This window comes from Mobula hypostoma, chromosome 11 (genome assembly GCF_963921235.1).
Source record: "Mobula hypostoma chromosome 11, sMobHyp1.1, whole genome shotgun sequence".
In the NCBI taxonomy this organism is placed as follows: domain Eukaryota; kingdom Metazoa; phylum Chordata; class Chondrichthyes; order Myliobatiformes; family Myliobatidae; genus Mobula; species Mobula hypostoma.
Genome location: NC_086107.1, coordinates 89,636,792 through 89,664,588, shown reverse-complemented (window position 1 = coordinate 89,664,588; position 27,797 = coordinate 89,636,792). Strand labels below are relative to the sequence as shown.

The following is a 27,797-nucleotide window of genomic DNA, read 5'->3' as shown; positions in this document are numbered from 1 at the left end:
AAAATGTTAACCATTGGAAGAGCATGACCCTCCATGGAAGGTACCCCACGATCTGAGCAGACTAGATTGTGGGCAAGGAAGCATCGAACGCCTGGCTCAGAGTTGGAGACCTCTTCCCAGAAACAGACTTGTGGCAACACGGCCAGGTGGCTCACACAAAAAATGAACAAAAATACATAATAAAAGACCAACAAATTCAAGATGATAAATGCAGAAAAATGCCAAGAAAAACCAGAAACAATCCAACACATTACAGGTAGAAGTTTATCTCAATCTGATTACTTTCACAGGCACAATCAAGTGGCAAAGATCATTCAAGTGGCAAAGATCATTCACCAAAATCTTGCTTTTAAATACAAACTCAAAAGAGTCAGAGACCTACAAACTACATTACGACTGATCCATTATTACAGATAGGACAATCCATAATAATCATCTGGATATAACACTACAGGATTAATAAACAAGAACAATTTACTTAATAGATATAGCCATTCTAAACACAGAACAGGCAAAAATAAATAAGTGAAAACCACCAGAAACATGCTGAATTAAAGAGGAAGTTGAAAGACTATGGAAGATGAACAGGGTATACATTGTTCCAACAGGAATACCTACAACTGGTATCATCCCAAAGTCACTACACAATAGCATTAAACAATTAGACCTACACAGCAATATTTATGTAAATTTATGTAAATCTCCAGAAAGCCACAATACTAAACACCAGCAGAATAATCTAGAAGTTCCTAGCAATTGCAAAGAGAGTGTGCTTGGCTATGCCCGTAGCTCAGGTTTTACCAACTTGAGCTGAGAAAAAAATAAAAATATAATAATAATTAATATTATATACAGTAAATAAGCAATAAATAGGAAACATGAGATGAAGAGTCCTTAAAAGTGAGCCCCTAGGTTGTGGGAAGAGCTCTGTGATGGAGTGTCTGAAGTTATCTTCTCTGGTTCAAGAAGCTGATGATTGAACGGTGATAACCGTTTCCAAACCTGGTGGTGTGTGTCCTGAGATTCTTGTATCTTCTACCTGACGGCTGCAGTGAGAAGACAGCATGACATGAGAGGTGGGGGTCCCTGATGGGCTGCTGCTTTCCTTCAATAACACACAGTGTAGATATGCTCAGTGGTGGGCAGGGCTTGACCCATGATGGACTGGGCTGTATCCACTACCTTTGTACAATTTTCCTTTCAACCGCATTGGTGTTTCCATACCAGGCTGTGGTGCAGCCAGTCAACATACTCTCCACCACACATCTACAGAAGTTTGTCAGAGTTTCAGATATCATGGCAAATCTTCACAAACTCCTAAGGAAGTAGAGGCACGGCTGTGTTTTCTTCGTAATTGCTGGGTCCAGGACAGGTCCTCTGAATGATAACACCAAGGAATTTGAAGTTGCTGACCCACTCCACCTTTAATCCTCGATGAGCGCTGGCTCATGGACCTCTGGTTTCCTCCTCCTGAACTCAATAATCAGCTCCTTGGTCTTGCTGACATCCAATAAGAGGTTTTTGTTGTGGCCCTGTTCAGCCAGATGTTCAATCTGTCTCCTACACGCTGATCCATCACCACCTTTGATTTGGCCTGCAGCAGTGATGTCATCAGCAAACATAAATATGGCATTGGAGCTCTGCTTCGCCTCACAGTCATAGAGTAGAGCCAGGGGGCTGAGCACACAGCCTTGTGGTGCACCTGTGCTGATGGAAATTCTGGAGGAGATGTTGTTGCCAATCTGAGCTGACTGGGGTCTGCACATGAGGAAATCAAGGATCCAACTGTGCAAGGAGGCATTGATTATTTTTCAGGGGATGATAGTTTTGAATGCTGAGCTGTAGTCGATAAAGAGCATCCTGATGTATGCATCTTTACTGTCCAGGTGTTGAGTGAAGAGCCAATGAAATGGCATCTGCTGTGGACCTGTTGTGTTGGTAGGGAGACTGGAGTGGATCTGATTTGCTTCTCAGGTAGGAGTTGATATGTCTTATCGCCAACCTCTCAAAACACTTCATCACCGTGGATGTACAAGCAACACACATCAAAGTTGCTGGTGAACGCAGCAGGCCAGGCAGCATCTCTAGGAGGAGGTACAGTCGATGTTTCGGGCCGAGACCCTTCGTCAGGATGAACTGAAGGAAGAGCTAGTAAGAGATTTGAAAGTGGGAGGGGGAGGGGGAGATCCAAAATGATAGGAGAAGACAGGAGGGGGAGGGATGGAGGCAAGAGCTGGACAGGTGATTGGCAAAAGGGATATGAGAGGATCATGGGACAGGAGGCCCAGGGAGAAGGAAAAGGGGAAGGGGGGGAAAACCCAGAGGATGGGTAAGGGGTATAGTCAGAGGGAGAAAAAGGAGAGAGAGAGAGAAAGAATGTGTGTATATAAATGAATAACGGATGGGGTACGAGGGGGAGGGGGAGGTGGGGCATCAGCGGAAGTTAGAGAAGTCAATGTTCATGCCATCAGGTTGGAGGCTACCCAGACGGAATATAAGGTGTTGTTCCTCCAACCTGAGTGTGGCTTCATCTTTATAGTAGAGGAGGCCATGGATAGACATATCAGAATGGGAATGGGATGTGGAATTAAAATGTGTGGCCACTGGGAGATCCTGCTTTCTCTGGCGGACAGAGTGTAGGTGTTCAGCAAAACCATCTCCCAGTCTGCGTTGGGTCTCCCCAATATATAGAAGGCCACATCGGGAGCACCGGACGCAGTATATCACCCCAGCCGACTCACTGGTGAAGTGTTGTCTCACCTGGAAGGACTGTCTGGGGCCCTGAATGGTGGTAAGGGAGGACGTGTAAGGGCATGTGTAGCACTTGTTCGGCTTACACGGATAAGTGCCAGGAGGGAGATCAGTGGGGAGGGATTGGGGGGGGGGGAACGAATGGACAAGGGAGTCGCGTAGGGAGCGATCCCTGCAGAAAGCAGAGGTGGGGGGGGAGGGAGGGAAAGATGTGCTTAGTGTTGGGATACCGTTGGAGGTGGCGGAAGTTACGGAGAATAATATGTTGGACCTGGAGGCTGGTGGGGTGGTCCAGCAATGATCATGGACTGCTCCCTGTGGACGTAATTGCTACTGGACAAAAGTCATGAAAGCAGGTTACCACATTCTTCTTAAGCACTGGTATAATTGAAGCCTGCTTGAAGCAAGCGGGTAGCTCGGATAAGACTGCCAAAGATCTCAGTGAACACTCCAGCCAGTTAATCAGCACAGGTCTTTAGTACTTGGCCAGGAACACCAACCAGTGGTGGTCTAAATTTCCCAGTTCGTCCCTATTGCCCTTTAGCTACTCTCCAATCATCTGGAGCCTGGTGTTTTTCTCAAGCGGATATGTAGGGTAAAGGCTCCAACAATCTTTTCTCTTGCCTCTTTCCATAACCTGCGATAGAACCCACCACACCCATGGCACTTATCCGCCTTCAGTAGACCCAACACCACCTCCACCTTCAAATCAATATGCCCCTGAGCTCCGTGCCTCTCTCCTTAGTGCCACCCATGCCGTGTACTCGTTTGGAGTCTCGCCCTTTCCCCCGGCTCGGATTCCCTATATCAGCGGCCCAGGTCTGCGGACAGAAGGTCGGGCCGAACATGCTCCGCCACCGGGAATCGAACGCTCGACGCGGGGCTCCCACTCCTCCCATTAGGTGACGTCATTACGCAGCCGGCCTCACGAGTCTCGAGACGGGTGCGCCGGCCGTGGAACGAAAGTTGATTTGTTATTGTTGGATGACGTTATTCTGACGTCGCCGGCAACAACAGGAAACGTTTTCCGTGAGTCGCAAGGGGGTGTCCGCTTCCCCGGTGAAAGGTGGGGGTCTCAGGACCGCGCTGGGCGTCACAAATACTGCGTGCGGCCTTGCGGGGCTGCCCGGTTGAGTGTAGGCTGGGGACGGGGCAGTGGAAGGGAGTGAACGCGGAGGTTGGCAGAAGGCCCGGGATGGGGGGGCTCGGGAACAAGTGAAGGGGAGAGGGAGAGGGAGAGGTGGTGGGAGTGAGGAAGCGCTGGCCGGACACCGAGTGGGTACCGGTGGGAGGGGAAGTGTTCTTCTGCTGGGATTCTCCTTCGGCCGGCCTCACTGTGTCCAGGGCTGGGCCTGAGCCCTTGGACTGGGAGCCCCGACTCTAGGAGGCTTGGTAGGCAGCACTGGCTGAACGTTTGCTGAACGTTTTCTGTTTAATTTCCACTGCAGACACTTGCGCACCAAGATCTGGTCAGCGGTCTCATTGCAGTTCTAACTGATTGCTACACAGTCAGAGGGGCTGTCTTCCGCGTGAAACGTTGGGTTAAATGATCATGTGGCCTGATAGGAGTGAGCAGGCGTCTGGATAATAATTCTACTTCAGACTGTAGAAGTAAATAGTAAATCCTGTCGAAGCCTACAAATCTGTAAGAACCTGCTGGAGACTGGAGTGCAGAGATGGGGTTGGGGGACTGTGGGAGGGAGGAATAGGGCTTGTTTTGCTGTTGGTTTCTTACTTGTGTTCTGTGTTGTTCTGAGCATTGTGGGCACGCTGTGTTGGCGACAGGATGTCTGGCAACACTTGCAGGCTGCCCCCGGCACATCCTTGGGCTGTGTCGGTTATTAAGACACGTTTCCCTGTATGTTCTGAAGTACACATGATAAATAAAATTAATCCGAATCCTGTTACAATGGAGCATGCAAGACCTACCAGCACTCTGGGACTTCTTTGTGACTCACTCGACCCTCCTTCCTAGTGAAGGGACTTGGGACTGTACACTACTGATGTCCCAAATGGGCTCAATGAAACTTCTAAATGGAGTCATGGTGGACCTGCCACACACAGCCCAGTGTTTTCAGTCTCCGATCCGACATGGAGTATCCTTCAGGAGGCTGAGCCCATGGGAAGCATCCGGCCCAGACAGGGTACATGGCCAAGTACTAAAGACTTGTGCTGATCAACTGGTTGGAGTGTTCGCCGATATCTTTAACCTCTCATGGGGGATCAGAGGTGGGGAAGGTCAGCAACTTTAAATTGCTCAGTGTTATCATTTCAGAGGCTCTCTCCCAAGTTCAGCATGCAAGTGCGATTACAAAGAAAGCACGACAGCACCTCTACGTTTTTTTTTAAGAAGTTTGCGAAGATTTGGCATGTCATCTTAAACACTGACTAACTTCTATTGATGCGTGGGGAAGAGTATTTCAACAGACTGCATCATGGTCATCACGGAAACACCAATGCCTTTTTGAATAGAAAAACCTACATAAAGTAGTGGATAAGGCCCAGTCCACCACGGGTAAAAACCCTTCTCACCTTTGAGTGTATCTACATGAAACACTGTCACAGGAAAGCACATCATCATTGGGGCACCCACCGTCCAGGTCATGCTCTCTGCTCACTGCTATCATCAGGAAGCAGGTACAGGAGCCTCAGGATCCACACTACCAGGTTCAGGCATAGTTATTACCCCTCAACCATTAGGCTCCTGAACCAGAGTGGATAACTTTACTCACCCCTTCACTGAACTGTTTCCACAACCTATGGCCTCACTTTCATGGGCTCTTTAACTGATGTTCTCGTTATTTATTGCTTATTTACTTGTTTAAAAATTCTCTGTTTTTGCAGTTTGTTGTCTTATACATTGGTATTTCTCCATCCTCTTGGGTGTGATTTGATCTTTTGTTGATTCTGATATGGTTCTTGAATTTACTTTGAATGCCTCCAAGAAAGTGAATCTCAGGGTTGCATATGGTGACATATGTGTATTTCCTAACAAATTTACTTTGAACTTTCTGACAGTAAATGCACCTGGAAAGATAAAACAGCTGCTTCAGGACTGGTCATAACTTAAAGTATTAATAATATCTTCATTCTGCACAAAATCTGGAAAAATAAAGCATAATTGGAATAAAAGTAAAGTGAAGAAAGGTAGATAATTATCAACAACATGGATGCCTTTAAGATTTGTAGTATTGCAGCAGCTATTTTAATGAAGTCTGCGGTGGGGGTCCTCCGAGGCTCTGTGGCAGACTGGTGGTAGCCTTTGGGGCTTCTAGACTTGTAGCTATCTCTGAAAACTTATAACCAGGCTTGGAAATCTGCTGTTGGTGAAAAAGAAGGATTAGAGTTGTAAGCTATTTAGAGTCTTCTTTCGGCAGCCCATGGAGTAAGACGCGTGTTGGTGCTACTCCTTCCTTTAACAACTTACTTTCCACTGCTAGGTTTGTTTAAACTTTGAAGATTTATTACTTTTAGTGAAGGATTTACAATTTACTTATGATGGCTGGAACCTGAACTGGAATCGAATTAAGAGGTGGCAAAATTGTTTCCGAAGCCGAACAAACAAAGGGGTCAGAGGAGGTCTCTAATTCAGAAAGAATGTTTTCTTTGATGCAAGATATTAACACCAAGATCGGAATGGTGGACACCAAGATTGATAAACTGACGAATGCTAATGAATAGCTTGAAACAACCGTTTCTGCTGTCCGGGAATCTTTGAGGAATCTGGAATTTCAATATCAGACTCTTAAAAAGGACACTAATAGAATCGGAAGAGAACAGGAGACAGTGAATCAAGTGATTAATGAACAAGAATTAAAGATGTAGCGGTGTGCTACACACAGCGCTAGAATAACCACACGGAGTCAGTGAGTTAGAGTTGCGATGAAAGAGATTTATTCAGACTTCGTGGCCTGCTTTAAAGCCTTCCCGTTCCCGCCCTCCCTGGGGCAGGACTGCTGTGGGGAATGCATATTCCCAGACCCTTTCCGCGCACGGGATTTTCCCCCTGCTGGTGAAGATGGTTTGGCGCCCTTTTTGGGGCCGGCCCTCTGCCTGCGCGCGCTGTTGTGAGCCGGTTCGTGGGTGCCAGAAAGTGGGTTGCCACATAACCCCACCCCCCCCAGAACCGGCGATACCTCCCCCAGTGTCCACAGTCTGGATCGGCCTCTGTTTGGGAGGTCTGCCCCTGCGCCGCGGTGCCTGAGCCTGGACTGGCTGCACCAAGTCCACATGGGCCGGTTTGAGTCGGTCCACCGTGAAAACCTCCTCTCTCCCCCCAATGTCCAGCACGAACGTGGACCCGTTGTTCCTGATCACCTTAAACGGCCCCTTGTAGGGCCGCTGTAGCGGTGCCTGGTGTCCGCCCCGTCGTACAAAAAGAAACTTACAGTTCTGCAGGTCTTTGGGTACGCAGGTCGGGCTCTGTCCGTGCTGTGAAGTGGGGATGGGGGCCAGGTTACCGAGCCTCTCCCGTAGTCTGTCCAGGACTGCTGTGGGTTCTTCCTCTTGCCCCCTTGGGGCTGGTATGAACTCTCCTGGGACGACCAGGGGCGCGCCGTACACCAACTCGGCCGACGAGGTGTGCAGATCCTCTTTGGGCGCCGTGCGGATACCGAGCAGGATCCAGGGAAGCTCGTCCACCCAGTTAGGCTCCTCCAGGCGGGCCATGAGAACCGATTTCAGGTGGCGGTGGAAGCGCTCCACTAGTCCGTTCGACTGTGGATGGTAGGCAGTTGTGTGGTGTAGCTGTGTTCCTAAAAGTCTGGCCATAGCCGACCACAGGCTGGAGGTGAACTGGGCGCCCCTGTCGGAGGTAATGTGGGCTGGTACCCCGAAGCGGGCTACCCAGGTTGCGATCAGTGCTCGGGCGCAGGATTCGATGGTGGTGTCGGTGAGCTGGACTGCCTCTGGCCATCTGGTGAACCGATCTATCATAGTTAGGAGGTACCGCGCTCCTCGTGACACTGGCAGGGGCCCCACCATATCCACATGGATGTGGTCGAACCTCCGGCGGGTGGGTTCGAACTGCTGCGGCGGAGCCTTGGTGTGCCGCTGCACCTTGGCCGTTTGGCACTGCATGCACGTTTTGGCCCATTCACTGACCTGTTTACGCAGTCCATGCCACACGAACCTGTTGGCGACCAGCCGGACAGTTGTCCTGATGGAGCAGTGAGCTAAGTTGTGAATGGATTCAAAAACCTCCCGGCGCCAGGCTGCTAGGACGACGGGGCGGGGTTGGCCGGTAGCTACGTCACATAGTAGGGTCCTCTCACCTGGGCCTACGGGGAGGTCTTGAAGCTGTAAACCGGAGACTGCAGTCCTGTAACTAGGGATCTCAGCGTCTGCCTGCTGTGCCTCTGCCAGCGCTGCATAGTCCACCCCCTGGGACAGGGCCTTTATGGTAGGTCTGGAAAGTGCGTCCGCCACGACGTTGTCCTTTCCCGAGACATGCCGGATGTCCGTCGTGTACTCAGAGATGTAGGGCAGATGTCGCTGCTGGCGGGACGACCAGGGGTCGGACACCTTCATGAACGCAAAGGTAAGCGGTTTGTGGTCTGTGAACGCGGTGAAGGGCCTACCTTCTAAGAAGTACCTGAAATGCCGGATTGCCAGGTATAGTGCCAATAGCTCCCGGTTGAAAGCACTGTATTTGAGTTCGGGTGGTCGTAGGTGTTTGCTGAAGAACGCCAGGGGTTGCCAGCGACCCTCGATGAGTTGTTCCAGCACTCCACCGACTGCTGTGTTGGATGCGTCCACCGTGAGGGCAGTAGGAACGTCCGTTCTGGGGTGCACTAGCATCGCGGCATTTGCCAAGGCCTCTTTGGTTTTAATGAAAGCGGTTGCGGCCTCTTCGTCCCAGGTAATGTCCTTGCCCTTACCCGACATTAGAGTGAACAGGGGTCGCATGGTTCGGGCTGCTGAGGGGAGGAAACGGTGGTAGTAATTCACCATACCCACGAATTCCTGCAGGCCTTTGATTGTGTTGGGTCGGGGGAAATTGCGGACCGAGTCTACCTTGGCGGGCAGCGGGGTTGCCCCGTCTTTAGTAATCCTGTGGCCCAGGAAGTGGATAGTGTCGAGTCCGAACTGGCATTTGGCTGGGTTGATTGTAAGGCCGAATTCGCTCAGGCGGGAGTAGAGCTGGCGGAGGTGGGACAGATGCTCCTGCCGACTACTGCTGGCTATGAGGATGTCGTCCAAATAGATGAATGCAAAGTCCAGGTTGCGTCCCACCATGTTCATTAGCCGCTGGAAAGTCTGTGCGGCATTCTTTAGACTAAACGGCATTCGGAGGAATTCGAAAAGTCCGAACGGGGTGATAAGTGCTGTTTTGGGGATGTCGTCCGGATGTACAGGGATTTGATGGTATCCCCGGACGAGGTCTACCTTGGAAAAGATCCTTGCGCCGTGTAGGTTTGCTGCGAAGTCTTGAATGTGCGGCACAGGGTAGCGGTCTGGCGTTGTAGTCTCGTTCAGACTGCGGTAGTCACCGCATGGTCTCCAGCCCCCCGTTGCCTTGGGCACCATGTGAAGGGGGGAGGCCCATGGGCTGTCGGACCGTCGTATGATCCCCAATACCTCCATCTTCTTGAACTCCTCCTTCGCCAGTCGGAGCTTGTCCGGGGGAAGCCTTCGAGCACGGGCGTGGAGGGGTGGTCCCTGGGTCGGGATGTGGTGCTGTACTCCGTGTCTGGGCATGGCTGCCGTGAACTGCGGTGTCAGTACTGATGGGAAATCCACCAGGACCCTGGTGAATTCGTCGTCGGACAGCGTGCTGGAGTCCAGGTGTGGGGCTGGCAACTTTGCTTCACCCAGGGAGAACGTTTGAAAAGTCTTGGCGTGGACTAATCGCTTCCCTTGCAGGTCGACCAGCAGGCTGTGGGCTCGTAGAAAATCTGCCCCCAGGAGTGGTTGGGCCACAGCGGCCAGTGTGAAGTCCCACGTGAACTGGCTGGAGCTGAACTGTAGCCGCACCGTGCGGGTGCTGTAGGTTCGTATTGTGCTGCCATTTGCGGCCCTCAGGGTGGGTCCCGGTTCTCTGTTGCGGGTGTCGTAACTCGTTGGAGGTAAGACGCTGATCTCCGCTCCAGTGTCGACCAAAAAGCGGCGTCCCGACTGCTTGTCCCAGACGTACAGGAGGCTGTCCTGATGGCCAGCCGCCATAGCCATCAGCGGCGGCTGGCCCTGGCGTTTCCCGGGAATTTGCAGGGCGGTCTGCAGCAGCGGGCCTCCGTGCCCCACCGCTGGTGGTAGAAACACCATTGTTCGTTGGGCTCCTCACTCCCGTCGCCGGGTTTTGTAGGCTCTGCTGCCGGGCCTGGTCTGGTCTGTCGTTGGGCACGCGGCTTGGTGATCTGTGCGACGGATGCCCCTCTCTCTTTCCTGGCATTCCACAGCACATCTGCTCGGGCCGCCATCTCCCGGGGGTTGCTGAAATCTGTGTCGGACAGCAGCAGGCATATGTCCTCGGGCAGTTGCTCGAGGAATGCCTGCTCAAACATGAGGCAGGGTTTGTGTCCTTCAGCCAGGGCCAGCATCTCATTCATTAATGCTGATGGCGGCCTGTCTCCCAAACCATCCAGGTGCATTAAGCGGCGTGCTCATTCGCGCTGTGAGAGTCTGAAAATCCTTATGAGCAGGGCTTTGAATGCTGTGTATTTGCCGTTCTCCGGGGGCGACTGTATAAACTCCTCAACTTGTGCAGCTGTCTCCTGGTCGAGTGAGCTCAGCACGTGGTAGTAGCGAGTGGACTCCGAGGTTATCTGCCGAATGTGGAATTGTGCTTCTGCTTGTTTGAACCATAATTGGGGTCGCAGCGTCCAGAAGCTTGGCAGTTTTAACGAAACTGCGTGAGCAGATGCAGTGTCGGTCATCTCTGGTCCAAATATCGTTTGGGCCGTGGGGTCACCAATTGTAGCGGTGTGCTACACATAGCGCTAGAATAACCACACGGAGTCGGTGAGTTAGAGTTGCGATGAAAGAGATTTATTCAGACTTCGCGGCCTGCTTTAAAGCCTTCCCGTTCCCGCCCTCCCTGGGGCGGGACTGCTGTGGGGAATGCATATTCCCAGACCCTTTCCGTGCGCGGGATTTTCCCCCTGCTGGTGAAGATGGCCTGGCGCCCTTTTTGGGGCCGGCCCTCTGCCTGCGCGCGCTGTTGTGAGCTGGTTCGTGGGTGCCAGAAAGTGGGTCGCCACAATATCTACTATGGAAAAGAAAATCGTTGAGCTTTCTTCAGAATTATTAAGAATTAAGAAAACGACAGATTTGGAAAGCAGAAGTCGTAGGATGAAGTTACGCATACTGGGTTTGCCTGAAAACATGGAAACCGGCGAGCCACTAAAGTTTTTCATGAATATGCTACACTCACTTTTTAGTGAGATACTTGAAGCTCCTCCGATGATAGATACAGCTCATCGAATCCTCCCCCGAAGCCTTCGGTTGAGTTGAAACCTCGACTTGTGATTCTACCTTTGTATTACTTTACTACTAAAGAAGCAATTCTTCGAGATGCTAGGAAGTTGGCGGGGGGGGGCGGAAGCTAATTTATAATGGAGAGAGATTTGCAAGGTTGAAGATTTTGCCCCAGAGGTTTATACAGAAAGAATTAAATATCGAGAAGTGATGGCTGAACTTTATAAGAAGAACTGTTGTTCCTCTTTGTGTTATCCAGCTTGTTTGAGAATTTCCCTGCCTAATGCCCACCCAAAATGATTTGACTCCCCAGAAGAGGCTTGGAAATTTATGAAGGAGTTTAAGCCTGTCTTGCAGGCAATTTAAACACTTAATCCTCGGCTGGGAGTTGTTTGTAGCTGGATCGTTGAAAGTTCAATCTGCATTTTATGACTGCCCACACATTGTTTTTAGGATTTGTAAGAGTTTAACACTAGTAGTAACATATTATTTGGTTGGATCTATCTTTTTTGAATATATGATCAATTTTTATTAAATGAATTTAAGATGGCCACTGTTAACTATGTTTTAACCTGTGTTAGACATAATATCAAAATATTTGGAATTTGTTTATTCATGTATGTGTTGTGTTTTTAGTCAGTGGTGTTAATGTATAACTTTTTAAAAAGAGTCTGCCTAATCGAGAGAGGGGTTAAGGGATTATAGTTTAACATGCTGTTGGATGGTTTTCAGGTTTGGGGGGAAGGGGGTGGAACTATTAGTTTAGGTTATTTCGACTGGGCGGTCCTGAGAGGTTTTCCTGTCAATCATGTTGCTTTTTTTCTCTCTGATCCAATCCATAATTTGTTCTTCCCTGCAGGAGTGGTCTGTTCCGGCACACTAAATTATTTTTTAAAATCTTAAATTAAAGCCTTATTATGGATGTTAATAAAATTAATATAATCTCTTGGAACCTGGATGGCTTGAACCAACCTATTAAGCGTAGAAAGATCTTTAAGAAATTAAAAATACTTCCATAAGACTATAAGACAAAGGAGCAGAAGTTGGCCATTTGGCCCATCGAGTCTGTTCCGCCATTTTATCATGAGCTGATCATTTTCCCATTTAGTCCCACTCCCCTGCCTTCTCACCATAACCTTTGATGCCCTGGCTACTCAGATACCTATCAATCTCTGCCTTAAATACACCCAATGACTTGGCCTCTGTGGCAACAAATTCCATAGATTCACCACCCTCTGGCGAAAAAAATTTCTTTGCATCTCTGCTGGTATTCAAGCTGGTATTATTTTTTTGCAAGAGACCCATATCCGTAGGGAGGATGAAAACCGTTTTTTAAAATTTTCGAGGGGTTCTCAGTTTCACTCTTCATCAGTAACTAAAGTTACAAGGGTATCTATTTTTATTAATTTTAAAATCCTTTTTGTACACCTTAAAACTGTCACTGATTCAATTGGAAGATACTTAATTGCTACTGGTTTGTTATGTGGTCAAAACATGGCTTTGGTGTGTGTGTACGCACCTAATGTAGATAGCCCTGAATTTTTTCTTTCTTTCTTAAACTTTTTATTGATTTAGAAAGAGCATATATACAAACAAGAGGAGAATGATCTCAAATATATATATCAATAACAACACACAGAAAATAAAATAGACATTATCAAGATCATTCATAGTATAAGCAAATATGTAATATATAATAAAAAAGAAAGACAACTAATTCTCCTCTTATCAATTCATAGAGAGAGAGAAAATAAACTAAATTTTAAAAATGAGAAGAAAAAAACCCCACCAAGCTGTAAGAAAAAAGGAAAAAAGAAAAGGAAAAAAGGGGACTGGGCAGTCCATTCTAAGGATACGACTTTCTGATCAAATCTAAAACTTCGAAGAGAAATAATTGGAAGAGTAATAAATGAAATCAAATGAAAATATTGATTAAAAAGTCGTCACATTTGCTCAAATTTAAAGGATGTATCAAATGTCCGACGACTTATTTTCTCTAAACTTAAACAGGACATAATGGAGGAAAGCCAATAAAAGACAATAGGTGGATTGGAATCCTTCCACTTCAACAAAATGGCTCTCCTAACCAATAAAGTTGAAAAGACTATCATACGTTGAGCAGAAACAGGAATATTTCCTGCGTCCGATGGGATAATCCCAAAAATTGCCTTAAGTAAATTAGGTTGTAAATCCAGATCCAAGACTTTTGATAGCATTTTAAAAACATCTCTCCAAAAATTATCTAGCTTTATACAAGACCAAAACATATGAGTTAAAGTGGCCACCTCAATATTGTCACAAATGGGATTAATGTTGGAAAAAATACTTGCCAGTATATCCTTTGACATATCCTTTGATGCACTACTTTGAACTGTATCAAGGAATGACGGGCACAAATAGATGAGTTATTCACCAAATTAAAAATTTTACTCCATTGATTATCTGAAAATGACTCTTGAAATTCCAATTCCCAAGCACGTTTAATTTTATTGTTAGATATCATTCGTCAATTCAATAACCGTTTATAAATTTTAGCTATCAACCCTATTTGAAGTGGTTTAAGCTGAAAGAGAGCATCTGTCATATTAGGTGGAAGCCCTGAATTTTTTAAGAAGTTATTTTCTGCATTACTGAATTTAAATGAATGTAAGTTGATCATGGGCAGTGACTTTAACTGTTGTCTCAATCCTTCAATTGATAGATCATCAACCAATCCGTGGCTTCCTAATAAGGTTGCGACCTGCATTAATTCTCTTTTACTAGAATATGGCCTGTTCGATATTTGGAGATTTCTCCATCCGAAAGATGAGGAATTTTCTTTTCTTTCACATGTACATCGTAAATATTCAAGAACTGATTATTTTTTGTTGGATACGTGACTGGTGCCTTTTGTGGCTGACTGTGCGTATGACGCTATTGCGTTGTCGGATCATGCACCCACGAAACTAATACTGAAGTTCCCTGACAATATACGGAATGCATCTCAATGGAGATTTAATGCTACGCTGCTGCATGATTCAGCATTTGTAAGTTTTATTAAAGAGCAAATTTCTCTGTTTTTTGAATTAAATACAAATTTGGTTATTTGGGATGCGATGAAATCTTTTCTTAGGGGATAGCTAATCTCATATTCAGTAGCTTTAAGAAGGAAGACTAAAGCTGAAGTTTAGTGATTACTAACAGGATTAAAGAAATAAAGTTTATTCAATAACACCTAGTGAAGATCTATATAAAGAAGGGGTGGAACTTCAAGCACAGTATGATCTGTTTCTGACTTTTCCCATTGAGCAGCAACTTTTGAAATCTAAAAGTCAATTTTATATACATGGGGATAAGTCAGGTAAATTGTTGGCCGGTCAACTTAAAGCATCTATGGCTAAAAGGCAGATTTTGAAAATACGAAGAACTGATAGAACTGAAACGTCAGATTGTCAGGAAATTAATAACGTATTTCTGGATTTTTACTCTAGCCTTTATAAATTTGATTTTCCAGACAATACTACTTTTATGAATAGATCCTTGCAAAGATTGAATATACCCCAAATTTCTATTCAAGATATGAATACATTAGATGCGCCTATTAAACGAGAGGAAATAGGGCTATATCCTCTTTTCAATCAGGTAAAACTCTGGGACCGGATGGATTTACAGAAGAATATTTTAAAACTTTTACTGAAATACTTACATGCTCTTCCAGTTACTTTCTCGAAACTTTGGATTTGATCAGAAAGTTTTTCTTTTTTCTTGCTTTTACTCTCAATATGGGCTGCCCAGTCCCCCTTTTTTTTCTTTTTTCTTTTTCTATTTTTTTTTGTTTTTGTTTATAGAGAATAATGGATATATATACACACATACATATACACACACATATATATTAATTATAAAAGTTTCTTTATCTTTTTTCTTTTTAGGAAATGATGAGAGGAGAATTCATTATCTTATTTTTTATTATATACTATTAGATTAATACTGTGTGTGATCTTGATAATGTTTATTTTACCTTTTATATGTATTATTATCGATATAGATATGAGATAATCCTCTTGTTTGTATATATGTACTTTTTTTAAATTAATAAAACGATTGCTAAAGACAAAGAATTGTAAGCTACGCCGACCCTGATATTCTTTGCTTTCCTCTGCCACAGTTCAGTGAAGCACCATGAATGCCATATTCGGAAGAAGAAAGACCCCGGAGGAGATGCTCCGGCAGAACCAGCGGGCGCTGAACCGGGCCATGAGGGAATTAGACCGCGAGCGAACGAAGCTGGAGCAGCAGGAGAAGAAGATCATTGCTGACATCAAGAAAATGGCCAAACAGGGGCAGATGGTATGTGCACACAAAGCCTTTTCAGGAGCTAATTCTTCAAGAGGAGAGTAAACTGATGGGCTATTTCTAATGTGGGCTGGATCACTTAGAACAGAGATCAGGAAAAAAAAGATTTGTGCAGAGGGTGGTGAACCTCTTTCCGACAGAAAGCGCAGTGGTGTGTCTGGGAGAGCCACTCTCTCCCGGTGACCTGGGTGTGTGGAATTTGCCTGTCATTGTGTCAGTTTCCTCCAGGTGCTCTGGTTTCCTCTCACAGCCCAGAGGTTCACTGTAAATTGCACCTAGTGTGTGGATCAATTGTGAAATCTGGAGGTAAAAGGGAGGACACAATGGACAAAGTTGAGCTAGTGTAGTTGTTTGCCCACTACACCTATCAAGTACACATCTGTAGGTTTCCATAAGATACAGGAGCAGAATTAAGCCATTTAGTGCATCAAATCTTCTCTGCCATTTTATCATGGCTGATCCAATTTTCCTCTCAGCCCCAATTTCCTGCTTTCTCCCTGTATCCCTTCATGTCCAGACCAATCAAGAATCTACCAAACTCTGTCTTAAATATATATAAAGACTTGGCCTCCAAATCTGCCTATGGCAAATAAATCCACAGATTTTCTACTCTCCACAAATTCCTCCTCAACTCCATTCTAAAAGGACATCCCTCTACTTCCAGGCCGTGCCCTCAGGTCTTGGACTCCCCCATCATAGGAGACATCTCCTCCATGTCCACTCTATCAAGGCCTTTCACCATTCAATAGGTCACCTCTCATTCTTCTGAATTCCAGTGAATGCAGGCCCAGAGCCGTCAAATGCTCACTCTCAAGATGCATACCTTGCCCACCTTTCAGGGGTCCCCAGCCTTTTTTATGCCATGGACCCCTACCACTAACCGAGGTGTCCGTGGGCCCCAGGTTTGGCACCCCTGCGAGATCCAGGAGTGTTGGGGAGCTCTACCAATAGTAGTGCCCCTTCAGGTCATTGCGATTGAGAAACATCAGCAATGCTTCATCAATGCACAGGTTTAAATCATGACTCTTGTCCTCAACAGTACTTGAGTTCAAGCCTCTGCATTACCAGCGCAGTAACTAAACCATGGTGCCATTAATATTGTCAGGTATTGTAATCATTGGCTATGTCTCTGTAAGAGAAGCATGAAAGCACAAGGACAGGCCTTACAGCCCACAATGTCTGCTCCAGCCAAGATGGTGAATTAAACTGAGCATCTGCTTACGTCTGTGTACGTCAGTACTTCTCAGGGTCCTGCCATTTACTGCTTTTGACTTCCATTAGAATACACCCCATCTGCCGTTTCCAACTGGTCTATATCCTGCAGTATCCTTTGACTTGCGATCCACAGCTCTTCCAATTTTTGTGTCACAGCTAACTTACTAATCATTTTCACACTGGTGGTTCACAAACTGAAAAACTCTACGCATTGATCCTTGTGGAACACGAGTATTCCACCTTCATTTTCATCCCGGTCATTCACAAACAAAAAATCTCCTAGTGTTCATCCTTGTGGAACACGAATGGTCACAGGTCCCCAGTGAGAATAATAGCCCTGCACTACACTCTGACTTAAATGGCCGAGCCAGTTTTGAATTCAGTCCACTGTTTTCATGAATTGCATGTGTCTTAATCACATGGATCAGCCTAAGGGACTTTGTCAAATGCTTTTTTTTAAAGTCTATATATACAACATCCACTACTCTACCCTGATCAATCATCTTTGTCACTTCTAAAAATAACTCAATTATGTTTTTAAGCCATGACTGCCCATACACCAAGCCATGCTGACTATCCCTAATAAAGTTATGTTCTCCCAGGTGTGAGTAGATCCTTTGCCTGAGAATCTTCTCCGGTAACCTCTCCACCATTGATACAAGGCTCACCGGCCTACAATCTTTTCAGGTAGAGCAGTGTCCTTCCATTGCTGATGGGGAAATTAGCTGGGCGGGGTTGCACCACAGCTTGGATCAGCTGTGAGTGCGTACCTGACACCAGCAAATGCTTTGCCACCGACTCATTAAAGTCAGCAATGATCAATGTCACTTGGTGTCCTATAGCAATACTTGGATACAGGCCCTTTGGCTCAATGAGTCTATGATGACTACAGTTTTCAACCAGCTAGTCCCATTTTCTTGGTTTCGACACATGTCCATTTAAGCCCTGCCCCTCTATGTACTTATCCAAGATGCTTATAAATGATACTGTTGTACTTGCCCCACTCACTTCCTCTGGCAGCTCATTCCATGTACTCACCACCCTCTATGTGAAAAAGGACCCTTTAAAATCTTTTCCCTCCCACCATTAACCTGTGCCCCCCCCCCCATGGTTTTGGACTCTCCTGCCCTAGGGAAAAACTTCTACCATTCATCTATCTCTCTCTCATAAGTTTAAACATTTCTATAAGGTCACCCCTCATTCCCCTACACTCCAAGGAATGAAGACCTGTCCCAGCTAACCTTTCCCATAACTCTGTCGCACTAGTCCCGGTAATGGTCTCGTAGATCTTCTCTGCACTCTTTCCGGTTTAACCATGTCTTTCCGATAACAAAGTAACCAAAACAGTACTCCCCAAGTGCGGCGTCACCAACAACGTGATGTCCAGCTCCTGTCCAGCTCCTGTCTCAGTGCTCTGACTGATGAAAACCGGTGTGCTAAATGCCTTTTTCACCACCGTCTACCTGTGATGCTACTTTCAACAAGCTACACTTGTGCTCCAACGTCCCTCTAATCCGTTACACACTATTGCTCTCATTGCCAGCACTCAGCCGTTCATCATCCAACTCCTACAATGGTTTGACTTTCTAAGTTGCATTAACTCACACTTGTCTGTATTGAGATCCATTTGCTACTCCTCAGGCTCTTCCCTAACAGATCAAGACCCCCCTATAATCTATTATAACCTTCACTATCAACAACACCAAGGTCTATGTCATACATAAGCTTGCTAATCTAACCTTGTGTCCCCTACATCACTACACAAGTCACTGGCCTCCATTCTGGGAAACAGCCTTCAGTACCACCACCTTCCGACCTCCGAGCCAATTGTGAATCCATCTAATTGGTTTACCCGGGATTCCATGGGACCTAACCCTACGTTACCGTGCTGCCCCAGTGTCATAGGTGGGAGAGACAGGGCTGAAGAAGGAATCCTTTATTCCATGGCCCTAGTGGATTATGGAATAAAGGGAAGGAGGTGGGCAACCAGAGAGAGGAAGTTGAAGGTGATGGGCAGTTCTTGAAGATGCGGGAGTAGAAAATGAAGGGGTAAAGGGGTCAGGAGGATAGGAGGAATAGAGGGGAATGGTTACTAGAAGACAAAGAAATCAATATTCATAAAATCAGGTTGGAGACTACCAAGATGGAGTATTATCTTACTCTGTTTTAACTGCCACAACTTCCCTAACCGAGCAGAACCACTCGGTGTGTAAAACAAAAACCCTTCTGCTCATGTCACTCTTGGTTCTCGCCCAGACTATCGAGGATATGGGTTTAGTGTGAGAGGGGAGAAATTAAGAGGAAACTGAGAGGGTATTCTATACATGGAATGAGTTTGAGGCAGGTACATTAACAACGTTTAAAAGTCACTTGGAGAAGTACACGGATAAGAAAAGTTCAGTGGGATGTGGGCCAAATGGGTCAAGCTTGGATTGGAAATGTGGTCAGTATGGAGTAATTGGGCTGAAGGGCCTGTTTCCATGCTGTATGGCTATGAATCCGTTACCGACGGTGTGCACTCCTTGCCCTACGCATGTAGTGGACCGTGCGAGCTAGAAAAGGGAGAGCTGAAGGATGATGTGATAAAACCCTTGCTAGGTCTCCCAGCAGGCTGATGAAGCTGTGGTTTTGTGGAGGAGCCTAAAGTCAGGACTGTTAAACATAGTAGTTACCATGACATCTGACTTAAAGGTCAGGGGAAAGTCCTCTGTTGGGTGTGGACAAAATGGAACGGGGGAAGAATTGAAACAAGTAGCAGAGAAACCTGTAACAGGGGATTGAATGAATAACTGAGGAATATGCAAGAGGGGATTGAATGAATAACTGAGGAACATGCAAGAGGGGATTGAATCAATAACTGAGGAACATGCAAGAGGGGATTGAATGAATAACTGAGGAACATGCAAGAGGGGATTGAATGAATAACTGAGGAACCTGTAAGAGGGGATTGAATGAATAACTGAGGAACATGCAAGAGGGGATTGAATGAATAACTGAGGAAAACGAGGATGCAGCGAAGGGATTTGATTTGGAGTCTCATACCAAGGCCTTTCAGCCCACCAAGTCTGTGCTGACTTTCACGCTCCCAATTACATTAATACCAATGCCACCTCGTGTTCCCCACATTCTACCACTTAATTAAAGCTGCACATCTTTGGGATGTGGGGGAAGCCAGAGTCACAAGGGAAGCTTACAGACAGTATGGGATTGAAGGGCGGGTCACTGGAGCTGTGGAGTAGTGACTTGAATAAAATGGAGGAAGGAGCTGGATTTCGTGGGTCTCGTTTTGTGCTCTGAGTTTTTCCTTTTATCCATTTATCAGCTTTAGAATTCAACATTATTTAAAAAAAACTTTGTGGGGAACGAAATGGCAGCTTGTTTCTGGACTGAATGTCTCGACAGTACCCATGAATGGTATTCTTTTGCCAACCCCTAGGATGCAGTGAAAATAATGGCAAAAGACTTGGTACGGACACGTCGCTATGTGAAGAAGTTCATTATGATGAAGGCAAACATCCAGGCCGTGTCACTGAAGATCCAGACTCTGAAATCGAACAACACCATGGCCCAGGCCATGAAAGGAGTCACCAAGGCCATGGCTACCATGAATCAACAAGTAAGTTTTTGCTTCTGAAGAGTGTTGGGTGTGTGGTGAAATATTATAGTAAAGGTGAGGAAAGCAGCTGAATCAGTTCCTTATTTAAGAAGGCATTAACTGGCATTGGGGATGCTCCATAGATAATTCACCAGGCAATTCCTGGGATGAGAGGGTTGTGTGGCTTGGGAAATTAGATCTACATTCTTCTGATTTGAGAAAAAATGAGGATTTTATTGAAGTGCATAAGCTCCTGGGGGGGAGGGCCCCGGCAGGATTATGCAAAGATGTCTCTATAACTGGGTGCCTCTCAAATGAGGGGTCATGGTTAAAAAATTAGGGGGCAGTTATTTTAAAGAGTTGGAATTTTATCTTGGAGAGTGAGGAATCTCTGGAAATATTTACCTTGGTGGGCTGTGGAGGCTGGGTCACTGGGCCTGTTGAAAGAGGAAGCAGCTAAGTTTCTGAAAGACCAGGAAATTGAGCACACTGGGTACCAGGCAGAGAGAAGGAACGCCGAGACCTGGGTAGGTCAACTGGGGATCATACGGAATGGTGGGTCAGGTTTGAGGTGCTGAGTTGGCCTCCTGCTCCTATTTCCTGGTTTTCTTCGGTGTGCTGAGGAATGAATTTAGTGACTGAAAGCAACAAGAGTCGTGAAGTATGGATAAAGAACATGAGGAAAGGAACGCAGAGAGTAGGGCTCTCGTGGTTGTCAAGTCATAACAGTAGCACAGTGTAGTAGTGTCGAGTTAACTGGCGGCTGTTCATTGAGCCCCTGACAGCCTCAGAAAATGCTATAAATATAATTCATCAGCAGCTGCGAGGAGCTAGAGATGAGTTATTCTGGAAGAGGGAGAGTGATAACGTGCCGAATCATGATATCTATCTAGCTAGCCCCAATTTCTGAATTCCTCCAGCTCTCACCCTCCATGTAGCTGTTGCTGTAATGATTCTGTCATACCTGACCCAACCACTTCCTGCGCTCATTCTGTATCCTCGCCACCCTCAGCATGGAAAAAGTTGCCCCTCAGAACACGTTTAAATCTTTTCCCTCTCAAGCAAAATCTATGCCTCCTAGTTTTGGACACTGCTACCCTGTGATAAGACTTATCATCCACTTATCTATCACTCTAACACTTCCATAAAGTTCATTCTCCTATGTTCCAAGGAATAAAGACCCAGCCAGGCCAACCTCTCCCTATATCTCAGGCCCTCGTGTCCTGGAAACATCCTCGTAAATCTTCTCTGTATTCTTTCCAGTTTAACCACGTCTTTTCTATAACAGTGATCACAACTGGCATCTGGGTGCTGGCAAATTCTGCCCACGTTAAGCACTAGCTTCTCTTTGATCCTGGGGCACCTTCTTAATTTTTTTCTTTATGATCAATCATCATCAGAACTCCTCCTATTTCAATGTATTGTCCATCCAAACTCTTCCTATTTCAATGCACTGTCCATCCATGTTGCTGGGAAAGATCCACTGCAGAGAAACGTTGTTGAAAGTTTAGATTAATCAAGTCTTCTTGTACTCGAAGTCCTGACCTGTCCTTCTCCTTGTAGCTGAAGTTGCCTCAGATTCAGAAGATCATGATGGAGTTTGAGAAGCAGACAGAGATCATGGACATGAAAGAGGAAATGATGAATGACGCCATTGATGATGCCATGGGCGATGAAGATGACGAAGAAGAAAGGTAAGTGGAGAGTATCTCATCGGTTGTAACTTTTGAGTCAGGGAGCAGGCGCAATCCGCTTCATAATTTGGGATTCTTTATTATTCATCTCCGGATGTGATAATGTTGACAAAGCTGGTATAGAGAAGCCAGTTGTAAGCCCACCGTTTAGAACCACTGCAACTGTTCCCACAGTGATTTTGGGTATGGCTGTGAGGATTTGGATCCAGTTACAATGATAGAATGTGGATGTATTTCCAAATTGGGGTGGTGTTTCTTGGGGAACTTTTTGATGTTTCTTGGGGAACTGTGCTCCCGCACAGCTGCCAGCCATGGTCCTCTGGATGGTGATTGTGGCTGACGGATGGCTGCACCTTTGCATCTACTCTTGTCTGGGTCTCCAGCTCTGAGATGTGTCAAACTGCCAGCAGTGATGGCGGTTCATTACTTTGGTTCCCTGTTTTAAGAACTGCTGATTTCCAGTGCTTCACACTGCTCCAGAGGACAGTATAACACTCTGCCTGTTCCTGCAGTTCAACAGAGATTCACTATCCATACATCCTTCCTTCTTTGAAGGTATTCCGCTTAAACTTGTCTCTTGGTTAGCAGACTTGGAAATTGTTTTTTCTTCTTCGTCACAGTACTGACTGAAGGCACTGTGTGTATGCGTACTCAGCAGGCAAGCTCGGAGCTAGATTACACTGCTAATACCTGGTGCTCTGCAATAGCACTGTATCCATGAACACAGGGGTTTTTTGGTGATGGAGGCAGAAACACACCTCTATCCTTCAACTGTGACTCAAATCCAATCTCCCTGGAGAGTCAGTGATGGGTTATCAGCTGCCTGGGGAAAACGAGAGCTAATTGGGCTGCTGATACCCAAGGAAGTGAAAGGTGATTTAAGCGTGTTCGTTCCACAGTAAAGCTGTATATGTAGCATATCGCTGTGTTCCTTCCAAGCTGCAGGGCTTTCTCTGTTGCACCATGCATATAGCTGTGGTAGCTTTGCGCTATGAAAAGTTTGTCACCACTTTACTGACAGTGACGGATAAATCTTAATCATCAAAGTCATTCACCTAACAACAAAAAGCTTTTATCTTGAGTCCCCAAGTACAAAGTAGTGGAACAGGCAGAGTGTGCTACTGCCCCCTGGAGCAGAGTGAGGCGCCGGACATCAGCAGTTCTTTAAACAGGAAATTCCCGATCACCAGCAACCAAAGCAGTGGAAATCCGGTTAAGTCTGCACGTGGCTGTGGTTGCATTTTATGGTTGCGTCAGAGGGGTGTATTGGCCTTGACTTGGACACAGTATCAATTCAATAATACAGAAAGATCAAAATTGGATGTTAAGCTTGTGTAGATTGTATACTGTGGGGTTATGGTGTTTACAGTAATTGAGAGGAGTTTAGAAAAGAAGCAGGCAAAGCATTAACATTATTCATAGTCATACTTTATTGATCCTGAGGGAAATTGGTTTTCGTTACAGTCGCACCATAAATAATTAAATAGTAATAAAACCATAAATAATTAAATAATAATATGTAAATTACACCAGGAAATAAGTCCAGGGCCAGCCTATTGGCTCAGGGTGTCTGACCCTCCGAGGGAGAAGTTGTAAAGTTTGATGGCCACAGGCAGGAATGGCTTCCTATGACACTCAGTGTTGCAGGCCGGGGCAGTTTCTGGAAGCATTTCACACAGGATGGATGAAGGAAACCTGTAATACTCTTTCCTACCCCCCCACCCGCCCCCAAATCTGAGGCTGGAGACTGGTCATGAGTAGTTCCATCTCTCAAGTTGAGTGTGATGCTCTCCCAGGGTGAGTGTAGAGGCTGGTGCGGGATCCATGGATTCCAGCGCAGTGTGCAGGTTGGCAATGGGTGGTTGTTGTTGGTGGATTTGGTTGCTGGCTCTGAGTACTGAGGAATATAAAAGGAAAGGGGTTTGATTGTCACAAGCACACGAAAATCTGCAGATGCTATAAATCTAATGCAACACACACAAAATGTCGACTGTGTAGCCTTTTCCATAGACACTGCCTGGTCTGCTGAGTTCCTCCAGCATTTCGTGGGGATTTGAGTGGGCTGTGCTGCAGTGGGATGAGGGAACAAGTTGGAGATCTGAATGGAATCTCCTGTTCCTGTGTGCAGATGGGATTAAACAGCCTGTGTGCTTGTAGTCTGGGGAGTTGGGTGAAGCTGCAGGAGGGCGAGGCCATCATACTTTCAGGGACTGAATGTTGTTTCTCAACTCAAATCCCCAGAGAGAGAAATCTCGGCATCAGGCTCCACATCTCTGCTCCCTCCACAGTGAACGCCAAGAATAAACTAGTACGTGTCTATCTCTCTTGTATTTCAGTGACGCTATTGTGTCTCAGGTCCTGGATGAACTTGGATTGACCCTGACTGATGAGCTGTCCAGTAAGTATCACGGGGGGAAAGGTGGGTTTGCAGGATTTTGCCAGCTGAATAATGTTATACCATCCAGCCGACACATTGAACCGGCGAGCTAATGAGCAGACTGAGCCCGTTTTCTTCTCCATCAGAAGCTCTTGAAATTTATTGCCTCCTGGTATAGAGGGCTGTAGCACAAACTCAGTATGGAACGGCTCATTAGGCAACCTTTTTGGCATGGAGTTAGGTGAAACGGCCTTCTTCCCTGCTTCTTGACTACCCTACAGCCATACACAGTTCAGTGAAGTCTACCTGACAGGCAGGAAGGTCCAGTGTATTAGTGAGACCTTGGGGGTGGGGGGGGGGGTGGTGTGTGGAAGGAGCACCTGCATTAAAACCCTCACCTGACCCCTAACCCTTTCAAGACTGCTGGATATGCCTGAGCACTTTATACAGTATCCAGTTCATATCCAATGATGTCAAAGGAATTTAGGGTTATGGCGCTCAGTAGGAAAATATTGTGGCCAACACTCCAAGTGGACCACAACCTTATCGTGGGGTTCGGAGGCTTGTGTGCCTCAATGACCCAGAGAGCTATGTTGGCCGGAGTCAGGGCCTTGTGATATGGCTCTTGGTTGGGTCACTCATGCCAAACAGGTCAAAGGGTAGAAGCTAGACTAAGAGTGGTCCACTGCCAGGTTTGTGGGTTTGGTTCAGGGCTAATGACCCAGACTGGTCCAAAAACAATTGTTATGGAAACAGCAATGAAGAGTCCTTCCAAACGAACTTGCATAATGGCTGCAAGTATTGTGGCCAACACCAGATGGGCGTTGATCTTATTGAATAGTGCACAGCAGGTCTAAGCTCTTGTGGTTGCTTTTGGTAAATGTTTGTTAGGCTTTGTCTGATAATATAACTAAAACAATAACCAGGTTGTGCGATTCAGACAGGTAAATGTGATGTGTTGTGAGAAGTAATTGCTGACCATGGCTCAGAACGCAGCCCTAGATCTTCCCTGTCCAGCTGAGGTAGCAGACAGTTGTCTCATCTGAAAACCATTACCTATCGCAGAGTAGATTTCTCTTGGAGAGCAGCGTATCAGGTTAAGTGTCGCGTCTAACCCTCTGTTGTTGGGATTGTATCCAGTGCGGGTGTGGTGGGTAAGAGTTCTGGTCTGTGGAGCCGTGTGATCACAGTAGGAAGGCCGCCTCCAGCTGTAGCTGTCAGAGGTCTCTGGCCTGCTCCATTCCCCGGGCAGCTAACCCCAGGATGTTCCTTTCGCCTTCCAGATCTGCCAAGTACTGGAGCATCACTCAGTGTCGCTGCCGGGAAAAAGGCAGAGCCGGTGGTGTTGGAAGACGCAGATGCTGACCTGGAAAAACGGCTGAAGAACCTCCGTAAAGACTGAGTGGGTCGCCACGTGGTTGTTTTTTAAAACTTAAATTAGCTGTATAATATAGACTGCACGGAGCGATTGTGATTTGGTATTTCTTTTGGTTTGTGGGAGTGATCGCCAAGCTGATACATCTGGGGGCGGGGAGGGGCTAGCAAGTCTGAAACAGTGCAATGGGCAGGACACACCAACGTAAGAATGAGGAAACTTAAGTGAATCCGCTATAGCTGAGAGTCAGTGGCGGAGAGAGATGGAGCCTTGTTGGTTGCCAGTGTCTATTATTCCCAATTCTTTATTTTTCTTTATTCATCCTTTACCAGTGTTGTTTTAATGCTCACCAAAGTTTCGGGCAAGGAACACTCCAAATCCAAACCCACCCCCTCCCTACTACCACTTTAAAGGAAGTATTTAAAATGCACCTGTGATTTTTGGATCGTTTGGAGGGAGATGAGCTAATCAGTTTAGTTGCAGAGGCTGGAGGGTGAACACAAATTCCTTGGAGGCTGCAACACTATTGTGCCAATCGACATTGAGCTTCATGGCCACTGGCTCAGTGTGGACTATGTATATTCCCATTCTCAGTCGTACACAGGACTGCACCTCCTCTAACTCCAGTAAAAATACATCAGCACTTGAACCCCGTGCCAACCACTCATCTCGGCTGGGAGAAGGAGTAGAGGGACGTTGTAGCCCACCCGGTCGCTCAGGCATTAAGGCTGACTGATTATTTTTAAAAATCACTTAGTTCCAAGGAGATTTGTGCGCAGTGAAGTGAGCACTAGACCCAAAGAAAGAGCAGCTCCAACCTTATGCTGGTGCATCTAATCCTATTCCTGTGGGGTGACTGGAAATGACATTCTATGTGCAATTAAAAATCTCACCTCACTCTTCACTTTGTCAACATTGTCCTTTGTACATTCTTCTGCCAACGTTGATTATGGAATGTACAGATCTATTGTATTGTCCTGGAACAGGGCCACCACTCCACCACTGTTAAGACAGTGTCATTACAGCGTAACTTGCTTATGTGGCTAGATTCCATGGTAAAAAGTGACAGAGATGAATAAATATGAGAGTAGAATAAAGATGGCCTGGGTTACGTTGTAATAGCTTGTCCTAATTCTACTCCCATCTCTAACTCCATTTACATGATGTGGTCACTCCTCAATGTTAGACATTAGACAATAAGTGCAGGAGTAGGCCATTCAGCCCTTCGAGTCAGCATCGCCATTCACTGTGATCGTGGCTGATCATCCACAGTCAGTACCCTTTTCCTGCCTTCTCCCCATATCCCTTCACTCCACTATGTTTAAGAGCTCTATCTAACTCTTTCTTGAAAGAATCCAGAGAATTGGCCTCCACTGCCTTCTGAGGCAGAGCATTCCACAGAACCACAACCCTCTGTGTGGAAAAAGTTTTTCCTCAACTCTGTTCTAAATTGTCTACCCCTTATTCTTAAACTGTGGCCTCTGGTTCTGGACTCCCCCAACATCGGGAACATGTTTCCTGCCTCTAGCGTGTCTAATCCCTTAATAATCTTATATGTTTCAATCAGATCCCCTCTCCTCCTTCTAAATTCCAGTGTATACAACCCCAGTTGCTCTGATCTTTCAACATATGACAGTCCCACCATCCTGGGAATTAATCTCGTGAACCTACGCTGCACTCCCTCAATAGCTAGAATGTCCTTCCTCAAATTTAGAGACCAAAACTGTACACGATACTCCAGGTGTGGTCTCACCAGGGCCCTGTACAATTGCAGAAGGACCTCTTTGCTCCTATACTCAACTCCCCTTGTTATGAAGGCCAACATGCCATTAGCTTTCTTCACTGCCTGCTGTACCTGCATGCTTACTTTCAGTGACTGATGAACAAGGACACCTAGATCTGGTTGTACTTCTCCTTTTCCTAACTTGACACCATTCAGATAGTAATCTGCCTTCCTGTTCTTGCCACCAAAGTGGATAACCTCACATTTATCCACATTAAACTGCATCTGCCCACTCACCCAACCTGTCCAAGTCACCC

General features: G+C 46.2%; 1 protein-coding gene across 2 annotated transcripts; it reads left to right on the top strand.

The window, feature by feature from the left end:
- Positions 1–3,670: 3,670 nt before the first annotated feature.
- Positions 3,671–26,154, top strand: chmp2a (charged multivesicular body protein 2A). Of its 2 annotated transcripts, none has more exons than XM_063062468.1 (6): positions 3,671–3,780; positions 15,314–15,495; positions 20,153–20,332; positions 21,875–22,005; positions 24,342–24,403; positions 25,666–26,154. In XM_063062468.1, the coding sequence occupies exons 2-6, from the start codon at positions 15,328–15,330 to the stop codon at positions 25,782–25,784; spliced, it is 660 nt and encodes a 219-aa protein (XP_062918538.1). In that variant the 5' UTR covers positions 3,671–3,780; positions 15,314–15,327; the 3' UTR covers positions 25,785–26,154. The 2 variants fall into 2 exon arrangements, with proteins under 2 accessions (XP_062918538.1, XP_062918537.1); XM_063062467.1 differs by having other exon boundaries at positions 3,678–3,817.
- Positions 26,155–27,797: the final 1,643 nt, after the last annotated feature.